Raw genomic sequence first — 15,394 nt, 5'->3', positions numbered from 1 at the left:
GAGGACCAGAAATGCAAGACCAGAAGTTGTGGACTGACTTCTCCAACGGCACCATGCTCCAACAGCCCTGGGACTCGCTGCTTGACACAGGCAAGTAACAGCTAATGAATTGCAGAGAGCTGAACTGCTTCTCATCAATATTAACATGAATCCATTGCTACTCCAAGGACAGTCTTAATATGTTACCTTCAGAGCAGGTGCATCACATCATTACCATGACGTGCAAGAGCTTTAAAGGACCAACATGCATTAAAACCTCAGTTTTACAATGTTCTGTGTGAATCCTGGCTGAAAGCCTCATGCAGCTTCTTAAATAACCATTGTTCGAAGAGAACTTAGTAAAGGAAACGTATTAGGGAGAAGGAAAAAGGTAAATCTAATTTTCAACCCAATTTCATGCCTATATTTTATAAGATGACTTAAACCAGCAAAGCTGTCAGCAACAGCAAAGGAGAACAATGATTTTTAAATGTTCTCAGTGCAAGTCTGACTGCTAAAGTTAATGCTGTTATTGACAAAGTAATGCAGCAAATATTGGTGAAATTATTATTTTCCACATTCTCACTTAAAGTGTGCTCCCTTGCACTTTTTTTGGTGTCTGCACAGAACTTGAATATTCAATATTGGACACTTTACAGAGTGGCAGAATTTACACTGTATGAGACAATGCTGAGTACACCTCTACTCGTACAAACCAAAGCAGGCTCCAAGTCATTCATTCCCAAATCACCTTCTTTACAAGAGCATACGTGCTTCAGCTGCCAGGACGAATAACCCCTCTAAGTCCCGCACGGTAAAGCCAACAAATAAACTAATATGGATCTAGGCTGGGAATGGAAGAATTCTGCCACCGTTTATGGAGAGGTGGAAAACCTCATTGCTGGGGTTAACTTCAGACCGCTCCAGCAACCAAATCTGGGTCTTTCTGGTGGCTACTGGAGATCTGAATCAGCTGCTAATGTTCAAAAGTGCTAAGTTGTCCCTTAGAAGAAAAGTTCCAAGTTACCAAAGGGAGCTTCCAGATTGAATTACAAACCAGCAAAAACACAAAGTGTGGTTTCAAAAAAGGGGACAAGCAGCAGGCACCACAGTGCCCAGCTCCAGGACCCCGGCTGAGGCGCCTCGGTTGAGAGTCTCCTGATCTAATCAGCCCAGGCTTCTCCAAAGGGTGACACCTATATCATTACACCTACAAGTGGAGGTATGATTATTTCTCTCAAATTCAGAAACACCGCATTTCATTCACAAGAAGATCTCAAGGCAGCTACTTTAAATTTGCAATACAACTGAAACAGCACTCCAATTTAAACAGATTTGAGATGTGATCAGGCAGGAGGAGACAATTGTGATGCTGATTTCCACCCCTTCCCCAGCATGAAGTTAAATATAGTGATTTCTTATCTATTGGTTAAGAAAGGTGCATGCGATTTCCAGAAAAAAGGGGGACTTGGATCACAGGTTTACAAAGAACAACACTAAGGACTTTAAGCTCTAGACTTTAAAAGTCGTATTAACAATAAGATATTCAATTATTTGAACATCACCTTGATGACGTGTCTATTCCATTTAACTTCTCTCCCAACTGTGACATGATTTATCAGTCCATGTTAATCCCTTTCTAAAATAAACCAGAGGTTTATCTACAATACTGATTTTCTTCTTTTACAGTGTTCCAATTAGATGCCAAAAGAAAATAAATCAAAAGATGGTTTGCTCATTAAGATTAGGCGATATTTTAGTTTCATGAGAAATTAAAGTCTAGGCAGTTAGTGGAGACCAGACACCATAAAGAGGCCACAGCAAGGGCTACAATAAACCAGCCACCAGGGTTACAGCATGGCACAGACTTACCCAGAGCCTCAGCTGTCAGGCAGGTGCGCATGGTGAGAAATTGCAGGACACAAAATTGACACAGAAAGGAAAATAAAAAAAGTCAAACTGGTATTCCAGCATTCCTAGAGTTTAGACATTATCATCAGTGCCAAGACAAGAGAGCGAGCAGTTTGGACTAGACTATTTTGACTTCTTCCGTTGCCGATAAAGACAAACACATTAGCTTTGCTTCCTGATGAGCTGTTGCAAGTTAAACTCCCGGTTATTTACCATACAGTTTTATTTTAAGAGACTTAAAACAGTTTAGGAACTTTGTTTAGCTTGCAGATTCCTAGGTGAGAACATGTTAACCCATGCTTCAGAGAAAGTGCACAACACAGACAACTGTCAAACTCTGGTCAAGCTGATGAGGTGGCACAAAGCTCATCCCCTCGCAGGGAAGAGGGAACTCGAACTTGCAAAACTCTAGGTGGGTGCTGCGTTAGTAACCACAGCGCTTTTTGATGTTCTCTACTGCAATTACATTAATAGATTGTTAATTAAATGAAAAACTAATTGCTGATGCAATGTGGAAGAACATCAAAAAGATTAACCACGATATGCGTATTTTAATTAAAAAACTTTATATATAAAGTTTTGCAATAAACCTGGCTTGCTGTCAAAAAGAGGGGAACTAGCAAGAGGCATTCAAAACCCAAGGAATGAAAATAAATCAAAGTATCATCTCTGGTCACTGATTTTGCAACATGCCTTCACTGAATTTTTATAAAGTGGAGCTTACATTATAAGCTTGCAGGGGGCAGGGGGTAGGGGGTAGAGAAAAAAAAACACCAAAAAAACCCCTGCAGGCACCACAGCCTCATCCACACAGGATTTTTTCCCTGCAACAGATAAGGATAATTTGCTCATTAGCTTCTCTCCTTCTGAGCTGTATCATACTGACTCCACAGTGAGTCCTGGCTCTCACTTCAGTCATCATGCCACACTTGATCAATTTAGAGAAACAAGGCTATCTCCTGGCGGAGAAAGGGTCTGGCCAGGGGTCCTCCCTCCCCAGCCTGCTACTCCAGACAGGGCACTTGCCAAGTATAGAAAGAGTGCAAAGTACTTGAATGAGAAGGTCAGTATTTGCTTTAAGAACTGCGATGTTCTTCAGTTATAACCACATTGAAGAGCTTTATGTTTTTCAGTTAAGAGTGACAGGGTTTGCGCAATCATCCTTGAGAGGAGTATAACAATATTACAGTTTCAAATACCAGAGTGTAACACAAAAACAGCTGCAAAGGCTCTAAAACACAAACAGGTCAACTTTGCTAATCAGGAGGAGGGGAAGAAAAAGCACTTTTGGCAGTATTACAGTAAATTAATAATCATGTTCTACTCTCTCAACTTCATTAAAAGTAAGAATACTTTCCAAAACTGCTGCATACTCAAAAGTAGAGGTTGTGAGTTTGGTTACTCAACGTTGATGGGACACAAGATGAAATGTTGTACTGAATGTTAAGGGCACTCTGCAGAAACTTCTATGAATGGTTTAGAGATAAAACTTAGTTTTCACATTAACACGTTATATTATTGGGAGCATTACATATTACTCCTTTTCACAAATCCGCTTAGATTTAAAGATTTTCCTCAAAGCTCACACACAGTGTCATATGAAGAACCTGAAAATGAAACCTACCAGTCAAGTTACAGGCAGAAGGGAAACCTGTCTAGTTAATCATTAATAGCCAAGCTAAAACAGAGAAAATAAAGCCAACATGCACTCCAGATTTTACATATACATTCAGTTATATTTTAAGTTAGTCACTTGATGTTTTTTTTTTAAACTAAGAATCATGCATTTTGTTAACCTTACAAAATGGTTACATGCAGAGCCACAGCTGCTGTCTCTCCTCTGAATTCAATATAGCATCAACAGCTTCTAGCAGCTATGGATCCACTTATGAGGCCTTGACTCAGCAGAAACCTAAACATGGAATTTATTTTAAATATATGCATAATTATTCTGCTGACTCAGGTTAGCTGGGCTGACTTCTGATGTCCAATGTTTGTCTGAAAACAAAGAGCAATTTAGAAGATGCATGCAGTTCCATGCACTATGTAGCTTCATCTGTTCAGACAAGAGCTAAGTTTCAACGCTGGGGTGGGCAACATGCCCTACCAGCCTGTTCCCCTTGGGAACAAGGGTGTAAGGAAAAGGATGCACCTTGAAGATCACCATGACAGCCCCAGGGACTTCATGGATCTGGGAGGTGCACCAGGAACCTATTTAGACTACATATATTTAGACTTCATATGGATTTTTATTTTTTTTAATAGTCAAAGACAACAAAAAGAATAAAAATTATCCCTGTAAGGTCTTTTGAAATGCAAGACCTTCATTTACAACACAGACTTGTCATTTTCCCAGATATACTCTAGCAAACTTCCAAAAAGGACCCCTAACACCTTTTTGTTTTGTTTGGAAAGCTTGGTGTTTTCCCCATCACTTCAAGCTTTGGAAACACCTTTACTGCAATTAACACACCTACTCTGCAAACGTAATTTCTAATAAATGATCTTAAATGCCCTGCCTGAACTTTCAACTTGGCCCCAAGGAACCAGAACAAACAGACCATGCACAAGCCAGAGAACAGGCAAACCCCAACATATTTAGCCCCTTAGCGCTAAGGTGGGGTGCCCAACCTGTAGAGCTCCTGCCAGGACAAGCCACGCAGCCCATGGCCCTTTCTCCCAAACATCCTTGGGATGCAGGCAAGGAGCAAGGAGCTGCTACGCATGCTGCAGCTGTTGGCTACGAGAGGGAGCCTCTGCAGCCTGATGTGGCAGGGAGAGAGGACACCACTGCCATGACATGAATGAGAAAAGTAGAGGGTTATATTTGAGTTCCTAGATCAGAAGCTACCCAAAGCAGAAGAAAACCACTTTCCCATCCAGTCACAGCAGAAAAAGCTTGAAGGACGTTTTTAGTAGCATGCACAGTATTTAAGCAAATCCAGAATTCAGCAAACATCTCACTTGCCCACAGACGATCATAAGGTTAATTCAAAAATATTCTTACAAGCACTAGGAAGGGAATGAATTGGTTGTTTTAGACTTCCCATAAGTGAGTCAGTAACTTTACAGAAAAATCAAAGGGACAGGTCCTGCTTGAGGAAGAACAGAACAAAAAAAGTAAGTCTGAGCAACAGGGAAACAGGAGAGTTGAAGACACAGTAAGACATTCATGCACTTGGCCACATGCCTGCCAGGACAGTTTCACCCAAGAGCTTCCCTGCCCGTAGTTCAAATCTCATTTGTGACCTAAAGCAGAATCAATTCTGCAGCTTTATCATTTTATAAATAAACCCCTTCTTGATTTTTTTTTTATCCCTCAGTGACAGCAACAACAACACACTTCACTGTGTAGCGCATTAAACAGACCTGTCAAGGTGGGTACATACAAAAAAGTTTTCATAACAACATTTGACATTGCACTCAGACCAATGCTTTATTCCTTCAAGGTAGGGATCAAAAAGGCAAAGAAGGGAAAAAGCATCTACTTTTTTTTCTTCTATATTTTAGCACTATAGATAACTTGCAAGAAGACAGGGTGAACTTCCTCCCACCTCCCACCCACTCGTGCTGGGAACCCACAGGGCCAGCAGCTTTGGGCATTCATTCTCACATCCGTATGAGCCTCAGCACCTCACTGCATCTCTCCTCCCCTGGGGCTGTGAGAACAACTCTCAGCTCCTCAAAAATATTGCAGCTCCTCCTTTCCCCTGTACTGGCTACCTGCGAGCCTTCATTGCTTCCACCTTCCCCATACGCGTCCCTCTGCGACCAGCTTTAACCCCACCTCAGTCCCATTGGGTTTGTGCTCTGGACCCAAATACCATGCATGTGACAGCAGTTCTGAGGGATACAGCACAGAAATACAGCAGGTTCACTGACAACTCCAAAAGCATGTCATAACAGCAAAATTAATCAAGGGAATGACATTTAAAAAAAAAAAGTCTTCAATCATAGCATGGCTGCTATAAAAATGATAGCAAAATGAGGCCTGTTCCACTCCCCGCTCAGAGATGTTTAATCCTGAAGGAGGACAAGACACCAGTGTGCTGACCCTCATCACTAGACATGGCATACATTTGGGGAGGCAGACAGGAACCCAGAAAATCCAAGGAGAAAGTCCACTTGCTTTAACCACTGCTGACAGACACCTACAGTGGCATCTGCAGTATGAGAACAGTGGGTTTTTTTCCAGAAGGCTTTAAGTGCTTCCCTCTCCTCTTCCCACCTTACAGACAATGCTGTCTCCTCCTCCAAGACTGCAGATTGATTTATTCAATACTCAGAAGCAGGATAAAAGAGAGATGGAGCCAGATAGCTGTCAATTCATAGAAACAGGTTCAAAAAATGGTTCCTTCTTCCCAGATCACGGACATGCTTTTCTCAGCTCTCACCTACCATGCACGGAGGGGTTGTTTGTATCACACGGGGACAAGAAGCGATGAGACCAGAAAATGAGGGAAGAAAGGAAAAGAAACAGAGGGAGTATCACAGACTCTTTAAAGCTATTGGTCTGAAGTCAGACAATTTGTCACACAAAATGAGAAACATGTTTATGCATCACCCAAAAATAAAATCTTATCACAAAAAGTCATGTCCCCCTAAAGATGACCATTCTGATTTAAAACACTAAACTTTTCCACGGACAGACACACAGAGCCTACTGAGCTAAGCTCCCTCTTGCTGGCTTCCATCTCTCCCTCCCTCATCCCTCATCTAAAGTCAGCTAAAACTCAAGAGCAGTTTTTTAGTCATGCGGCTTTCTACCAGCGTAATTATTGACTCACCTATTAGGAAGGACAGTTAGAGACGGCTCACCTGTTCCGGATAACACTTACACAATTTAAAAAGTTCAAGAAACTCCCCGCCCCAGCATTCATTTTGCTTGTCCCTGGGCTCACAGTTTTTAGGCTGGAGGGGAAGCACAAGTTACAACCTGCAGGCTGAGAGCTGCTCAAAGCACACTTCCTACCCGGCTGGGAAGAGCCCAGTGCCAGGAAAGGGAACCAGAAAGTCTGCTTCTGGACAAGCTCCGTGTCATTTTTCCAAAGCTTGGTGGGGTTTGCACTTGGCCAAGTAAAACCCTTAGTGATGGCAATGCTGCAGCTATCAGTGATGCACGTTTCCATTAACATGATGATGAAACTCCTGTGACAAGATGGTGGTGGGAGAGGAACAGGAGCATGAGATTCAGCTGCTAAAAAAGACAGATTGCCTTTGTGGAGAACTCCCTTTCTTTTCTTACTCATCTTTAGTTTTCTATGGTTGCCAAGTGCCCTCCCCCTGACAACAACCCATGCCACCTTCTCACACTCTGAGAAAGAACGTAAGGTTTAGGAGATTACAGGCTGTTAAAAGAAACAGAAGAAAGGTGGTAGAGAAAGGGAGAACATTGAAAAATGTTAATAGTTACAGAACATTTACATAATGGCTTTTTTTTATATTATTCCAAAAGATTCTAGAAAATTTTACAGGTATCTGCACAAGTCATGTTACAGTGTCAATGTTCCTAACAGGAATAAGTTAGCAGCAAGCGCTCTATTTTAAAACATGATTGACTTTGTAAAAACAGTTTTAAGGCTTTTGTACAAGAACATTAGACGGCAGCTTCAGAACATGATTTAAATGACACATAGTAATTGTACCCTAGTGTTCAAGTACATACCAGGAATACATTACAGGGGACCGAATTATTACAATAGAAAGTCCTATCGCTGTTCAATCTTTGTCAATGAGCACAGCACAAAAGGTTTTTAACAGTACAAGTATGAAGCAAGTACCTTTCTTTGCTTTCTTCTGTAGCTTCAGTGTGTCAGACGATTTCTTTTTTATCTCTTGGCGGGCTTTTTTGTATTCTAAAAAAACACAGTCTCTATTATACCTGAAGTCAAAATGAATGTTTTTCACAGAAAAGGCTATGTTTAAAGACATTAGACTATAAATTTTAAGAGGACAGCTACTATTAATCAAAGCGACTTAGAACTCACATTTTGTAGCGCCTATACATTTGGCTTAATATAACACTTTAGGGTGTGAGCACATTCATGTACCAAAATCTTTCCCAAATAAACAAAGCCTTTACAGAAATAACAACTGAGAACACAGTACAAAATCAGAGTGCTTTTCATTTCAGAGACTCATCCACTCTCAGGAATGGAAAACAGAGATGACAGGTTTCTCGAAACATCTGTGTTCAAAAACAAGTATCCAGAAATGGCAAGGCAGAGAATACCCTGTGATCCCTCTCCAGCATGAGAGTCAGGCAGAGGGAGAGGGTGCTAAAACTTTGCCCAAGGAAGGGTCACATTGCCAGCTCTTTCTGATGAAGTGGAGCACACTGCGGTTGTCCTCATTTTCAGATGAGCTGCAAATCCCGGGAGAATTAAAATCCCAGAACAAAATATTCCACCTCTAGTCCAGGCATACTAAAGGTACCAGATATGAAAACTAATACTTTAAAAAAAAAAAAAAAAGATAAAATGCATGTATGCATGTATATACATATACACATACACTTTAACAAAGGAGGTCAATGTTATTACTCTTCTATGGATGGAAAAACAGAAGCAGGCTGGTGGCGGGCACAGGAACTGTAACGGGGTCAACTGCACCCGCAACACCCAAGTCTACCCACTAAACCCTCAATCTCACTGCCACTTTGGCCAGGGTCACCCCTACCTGCAGGAACCCCGGTGATTCCTCCCTCCTGCTCATTACCTGCTTAACGCTCTCCGCAGCACAAGGTGGAAGTTTTTTCAAGAGCTGCTGATTTAGCTGCTTCTATTTGACCACAGTAATAGTGGGGCAAGAAGCAAATCCTCTTTTGGAGGCAAGCACACTCCTTCCCATCAGTTCTCACCCTCCCCAAAATAAAATATGGTGATGCTGTTTCTTTCAGACATAGCAAAAGTCTTCAATTTTCAAAAGTCAGTGGTGAACTGCAACCTGCTTTCAGCACCTGTGCTAGAGGGCCATCATCCCCAATACAAGTTTTGCAAAGCCAAAAGCATCTACCAACATGCTCTTGCTGTGCAAGACTTTGCTGCCTCCTGCTCATTCCCTGAGGAAAGCCTCTGGAGCCGTCATCAGCACTACAGCTCTGAGAATCCCATGCCCAACGACACAGCTTTCCTGTTCCCCAGGTGCACATTTCTGTATCGCATCAGATATAAAATAATGATGCTGAATGTTTTACAGGGCTGTACATTCTCTGGAGGATGCTATGTCTGAGACATGACATGATCTTACAGTTAGCTTTTAACTACACCCTGTGGCTTTGCAGGAATAGATGCGGCATCCCCAATCCTCAGCACTATTGGAGATCATACACTGAGAGTGGGCTAACAAAGTTAAAACTAGTCACTGCTTACTAGTCTAGAAAAGCAACCCATCCCTTGGGGTCCTGCAAACTAAACCTTCAAAATGTATATGAAAGGGTTAAAAATTTGTTAGGCACTTTGGGAGAGGAGTGTTTTAGAAGAGAAAAGTTGCTAAACATATTTAAGCACGTCATTTAGTTCCCCAGTACAAACATGAAAAGAGGAAGAAAAGCTGATATTACAATCTTACTATTAAAGAATTCTTCCTCTGTAACTACCTTTTGCATGGTCTTTATCCAGTTGATTGGCCACTTTCTTCCACTCTTCCATCTGTTCTTGAAGTGGGTTTATCAGACAGTCAATTAAAGCACTAATTTTGTTGAAAAAACACAAAGAGCAATCAAATCCTGCAGATGCCCCTATTCTTATATAGAGAGCCAAGGTCAATATTGGAGTATTTTTACTTTTTGCTGCGACAGCTACCAGTGTCACAATGTAAATATCAGAACATAAAAATGTTTACGCTGGAGAAAGCAAAAGAAAGGACTGGATTAAAAAAAATCCACATCACAGGATAACCAGAATTACTGCGCAGAAGTTCAGGACAGTGAGGAACAGAGTGTAAACCACAGGAGTGACCCGAAACAGGGCCAATGTAAACAGTTGGATCCTACTCATCTGTCACACAAAGAGCAGTTTAAATGGATACTCCGGAGACCGGAAAGGTTCATGCAGCCATGAAGATTATAAACTTAAATAACACATGTATACGCACAAGAAGACAGAGCAGTTGTACAAGCGAACAACATCCTGCCCACCGATGTGCTTCATCTCTCACCAGTGGAGTCCATGATACAGCACTAGTAATGCTCCACTAATTAATGAGATTGGAATCAAATCATTTAAATAGCTAACTCTGGGTTAACTAGACACGAAAGTTGTCTCTTCACAGCCAATTTCACAAATATCTTTGTTTTAAAAGGGAAAAAACATCCCAGGTCATCAGGCAAATGGTGGTTCACCTCAGGTGAAGTATAACTTTTAAGTCTGATTAAAAAAGGCACATGTGCAAACTACTACTTACTACAGAAGTAGGTTTTTTATGTATAGCACAGCTTACACATGAGTTAATCCTCTCCCATCACCTCTACAGTCTAACTTTAACTGCAAAAAGGGGATGAGAGAATTTGCCTTTTCCATACTTGTTTGCTGAAAGTTTCTCTCTTGGCCGCAAGCTATTTGGGCTCTCCAGTAAGCGGAGGAAGCAGCACAACACTTGCTGCTGCTTTAAAACTTAGTGACAAAGCTTAAAGTCCTGAAACAAAGACAGGTCGGTCACATCAGCAGCTGCCTGCTCAGCACCGAGCAACAGAACCGACAGTGGGAATTTGCAGCATTTAGAGTGATTTGAGGTGACAAGCCCAGTCCCCAGAACATAGAATCATAGAATCATAGAATCATTGAGGTTGGAAAAGACCTCTAAGATCATCGAGTCCAACCGTCAACCCAACACCACCATGCCCACTAAACCATGTCCCTAAGCGCCTCATCTACACGTCTTTTAAATACCTCCAGGGATGGGGACTCCACCACTTCCACATGCAGTGAAACCCTGCATGTTCACAACACCTAGTGTGCTGCGGAGGAGAAAACACCTGCTGTTCTCAGTGACGTGGTCAGAGAGCAGCTGGAAAGCCAATGCTGGTGAACAGCTTTAGGTGTTCCCCAGTAGCAAATGAAAGACGAACCTCAAGCTCTGGGCCAGGTACAGAGCCACTCACCTTGAGAACTGCCGCAGTTTGGACTCTATACTTCTGTGCCTCATACACATCCTGGTGAGAGCAGACCCAATCTCTCTGGTACCACCTGAAAAACAAAACACGAGGCAGGTGAGACCCCTGATGAGATTCCTGCCTGTGGTGTAGGCATGTCAACCAGAAGGCAGGTGCCAGGTCTTCCAGAGCAACTGTAAAACAGATTCATAGTAACAGCAGGATCGACCAGGCTATTAACTGGGCGGACCTCAGGGATATCTACCACCTTGGGAAGAGATTAATCTTTGTTCATCCAGAGACCAGAACTGAACAATTAAACACGATTAAAACACAGTTCTTCCCAGCAGCTTTATGTGCCATGAGGCCAAACTCCTTGGCAGAATAGTTAAAAAAAAAAAGGGTTTGAGATGTCAAAAGACAAGAAGCAAAGCTGGAAAGCAGGTAGGCATCTACGGACAGTTTATTTCCACATTTTGGAAGTAAACCTAGGGGATTCGATCCAATTTTCCCATATCTAGATTCTTTAGACCCAACGCCTCAAAAGGATTTTGCTCCTCCAGAATATGTAACTAATCCTATATATGGCCTCATACATCACTGACACATACCATCAGTGGATCCCAAGTACCTGCCATCTCAGATCACTCATATGTTTTCATTACATTGCCAGAAGGTGGCACTATTTGCTCTATACCCTCATCTCGGTTTCCGACAACTGCATGACAGCAAGAATAATTTTTTGCAAGTGTTCCTCCTCTGAAGTTTTCCCCTTTAAAAGCCCACATTCCACCATTTCCCACTTTAATCAGCACTACCAGCTTTGATCAGCCTATTAAATTTCAATATAATTTTGTTTTGGTTAGTGTTAGTTTTGATAATTGCTTAGTTCCTATTTGCAACCCAAATTCTCAGGGTACAAACATCAACCTTTGTACAAAGTTTTTCCAAACTGTAGCATTCTCTGGAACGGCAAAGATATTAGCATCTATTTAAAAGTCTCATTTGATTATTAAAATAACCTTAGACTTGTAATATACAGTAAAATATCTTCCTTAGGCTTTAAAAATGGTATTGCGCAAGTAAAAAATACTTTCCTAGTAAAGAAACCTGAAAATTTTAATAATTTTGTTTCTTTTTTAAGCATGAAAACAAGTCACTATCTTCCTGCATTCTTGCAGGATTAAATCCTGTGCCCACGAAATGGCTCTGGAACAAAGACACTAAATAACTGGAACAAATTGTGGCTATTTGGTATTTTCCATTGTTCAAAAAGATAAACAGAAAGTCCTTTGTCACTTGCCCAATTACTCATGTTTTTATAAGGAGCTTTTGAAATAATATTATTTGGTAACACTGAAGAGCTGTAGCCTCGCTGCGTACGGGTGCCTGGGAAAAGCATACGGACTCCAGCCTGGACCCGGACCCATCTCTTCTGGCAATGCTGCACTTGCACAAGCTGCAATAGACTCTGGTAACTCGAAAAGCAATACAGAAGATGGGGAAAGGCGTAACGGAGAGAAAGCAACTGGAGGAAGAGGACAATGTCCACAACAAAAAGTGAGTATCCGTCCCAAAACATGGGCATTTTTCTTCGGAGCCACTGCCAAATAAAAGTAACTCAGAGCTTAATGCGGCACAACTCCAATGGCAGAGATGAAGAAATGAACTGAACACTTCCACGGCCATCACCAGCACAATTCCCAATCGAGTTTAAGCAAAAGGCAGGTTTTTCAGGTTGAAAACTCACTGAAATACTGGAATATTAAGAACTGGCAATGGTTAAGTGACACTGCTTTCCTAAGCCCATTATATGAAAAAAGGAAGAGTCGTTTCAGAACAATAAGTAGGAAATAAGGCACCATGTGTTTTGGAGACTAGGAAACAAGGGTCAGTTACTATTAATATTAAATTGCAAGGTAACAAAATATTAACTGAAACCCCAATAACCAAAGTATAAATATATCCCCTCAACACACAGTACAGATGGATGGGCAAGGTCAGCAAAACAGCTATACAAAGTTAGGTCTATATATTGGTAGTTGCGCTTGTTTAAAAAAAACCCACAACAAAATAAATAAAGCCTGGGAAAAAAGGTTAATCCATGGAAAAAGAACCAAGCCCAACTGGTTGGGGATGAGGGGGGGTTACTGGTTCTTCCCACCTTTTGAAACTTCATGTTATCCATAAGTGTTTACAAGAGCGTGGAAGTATGAGGTGTTAATTTTATTCTGTGAATAAAGACTACTATAACAAAGCGAAGGAAAAGGGGAAAAAAGGATTTGAGATGTTTTTAATGCCCCTTCTGGAAACAATGTGTTGCAAAAGATGGGTTTAGGACCCTGCTTGGGAAGGGGAATGAGGGGTACTGTTGGAAAGTTTGGGAGGGCTGAGCCAGTGCCCCGGCTCGGTCAGTGTGGACCCAGGGAGGGCTGCGGGGAGTGGGTCGGGGCTGACGAGGCTCCGTTTTAACATCCTGTACTGAGGTGTGCAGGGAGTCAGACGGCGCTGGCGAGGGTCAGTGAGGTGATTTAAACTCCCAAAGCAGCATCTCTTGCCAACCACTGGCTCTGAAAGGCGCTGCTCAGCCCTTCCTAAAGAGTGTAAATCCCTCCCAAACAGCACTTAAATTATAAACTCAGCCTGCCTAAAACCAAAGTGCTGCGGAACATGATTGCTCCAAATGGCTATGACAAGAAAGGATTCCTGTTCCTCTGCAAAATCGTAACTTGCTACAATCAATAAACTGAGTTTATTGATAAATAAACTGAGTTTACAATAAACTGAATTCAGAATAAGCCAAGTTTAACTACCTTGAAAATGAGATTTCTGCAGTACCGCAAAATATCAACATAACGCTTGCAGCAAACACACGTCCCCTATACGGTCTTTCCAGCTGCCTTCTCTGCTCCTCTTGCTATAGGACCATTTAAAAGAGTTCCCCTCAGCCTCTTGCCACAAGGCTTACAATGCTGTTGGACGCAGACAGGAGCGAGCTTTGTTTTTATTCCTGAAAGCCTTCTCATTCGCAGCCCGCTGCCATCTCACCACGCGCCCAGCAGCTAATGGACACGTGGTGCATCAAGCGCTGAGGGGGGCAGGTGGCCGGGGCGCACTGAAACGCTCTTGTGAGCCAGCAGCTTCAGCCGCAGCAAAGGGGAACCGGTCTCCGTCCAACGCACGCTGCTACAATAAAGTCACTATGCATTTCCAATTCCCATTTAAAAGCTAATGTTACTGGTGTCTAATTAACTGTAGGAGAGAGAACCTTTGCAAGAGACAAGAAGCTTTTTAATTTTGGCACTCACTCAATTAGCAGAGCCAAGAACCATGTCCAAGCGTCCCTACATACCTACCCAAGTGAGACAGCCCACGGAGGTACGGATACACCTCCTGCAGAGTTTCTGGATGCCGAAACAGCAGCAGCCACATTTCAGAAAGGATCACCTCCTCAGATATGCCTTAACAATTTGCGTTTTGGGGGTGCCTCAGCAATCCCTTGTTAAAAATCAGCCACCAGACTGAAGGAAGGACAGTACCAGCCCATCTCCTCCCATGCCTGAGTCCCACTGCTCCTCCTTAACCTATTAAGTACTCCAACAACACCAGAGTTAAACAGAGCTTTACCTCCCTGTTCCCAACTATATTATCTGTGAAGAATCAAAATGCTTCCTGAGAAAGCAAAAAAAATTAAATACAGGCCTCTCACCACCCCTTAATTTATTGAGTTGGAGCACCATGGCCATTACCAATGCATTCAGCAGTCCTTCCAGGAACATGTGTGGTGCAAAGGGTTTATCTCAACTGTCAGCAGGTTTCTGCAAGGGCTGGTTCCCACCAGCAGAACTGCACTGATGCTCCTGTTTCCAAAGGACTGGGATCAGCTGGCTACACAAACTGGCAGAAGGGAACCATTTTGTACCACTGCAGTGGTTTGAAAATGTCCAAATATAACAAGGGACGGTAGTTTGGATTTGCTTCTTTTACCCAATCTCAGCCAGACAGCCTTAGTGAACAAGAGTAACATATGCTTTATATAAATTATCGTTTGATGTTACAGTAGTAGTTTACTCACAGAAGGAGCAGGTGGACAACGTGCATACTCTGCAAACAGAGATGGATCTTACAAGCAACGTTAATGTGTGTGCAAGTCCTGGTATTGGCTATGCAGCTGAGTATTCAAAATCTGATAAGAAGTTTATTGCACTGGGCTCTGCCACAGTCATACAAAGCCTGCTTCAGCCTTCAGATTAATTTACAGTTTATCTTTTCAAAAAGACCAGCTCCGTCAGTGACCGACTGCCCACTTACTCAAGGACAGAGCCATGAGCCAGGCAGGCAGAAGACCAAGTGGAGATAACTCCTTTTTCAGTGCTATCAACACACAGACTTGGTGGCAAAAAAAGCATCTGA

At 42.2% G+C, this 15,394-nt stretch overlaps 1 protein-coding gene across 12 annotated transcripts in view; it reads right to left on the bottom strand.

Annotated features, from left to right (window-relative positions):
• MTSS1 (MTSS I-BAR domain containing 1) overlaps positions 1-15,394 on the bottom strand; it is a 131,025-nt gene that overhangs the window by 24,894 nt on the left and 90,737 nt on the right. For 7 of the 12 annotated variants that reach the window (XM_076329118.1, XM_076329113.1, XM_076329115.1 and 4 more), the window contains 4 exons: positions 10,991-11,075; positions 9,488-9,579; positions 7,671-7,745; positions 1,852-1,863 (listed from right to left, as the gene is read on the bottom strand). In XM_076329118.1, the coding sequence (XP_076185233.1) occupies positions 1,852-1,863; positions 7,671-7,745; positions 9,488-9,579; positions 10,991-11,075 (264 nt within the window). The remainder of the gene's footprint in view (positions 1-1,851; positions 1,864-7,670; positions 7,746-9,487; positions 9,580-10,990; positions 11,076-15,394) is intronic. The other 5 variants (XM_076329126.1, XM_076329119.1, XM_076329116.1 and 2 more) reach the window with 1 other exon arrangement.

This window comes from Aptenodytes patagonicus, chromosome 2, assembly GCF_965638725.1.
Source record: "Aptenodytes patagonicus chromosome 2, bAptPat1.pri.cur, whole genome shotgun sequence".
Classification (NCBI taxonomy): Eukaryota; Metazoa; Chordata; class Aves; order Sphenisciformes; family Spheniscidae; genus Aptenodytes; species Aptenodytes patagonicus.
Note: the sequence above shows the minus strand (reverse complement) of the source record. Positions and strands in the feature narration are given on the sequence as shown.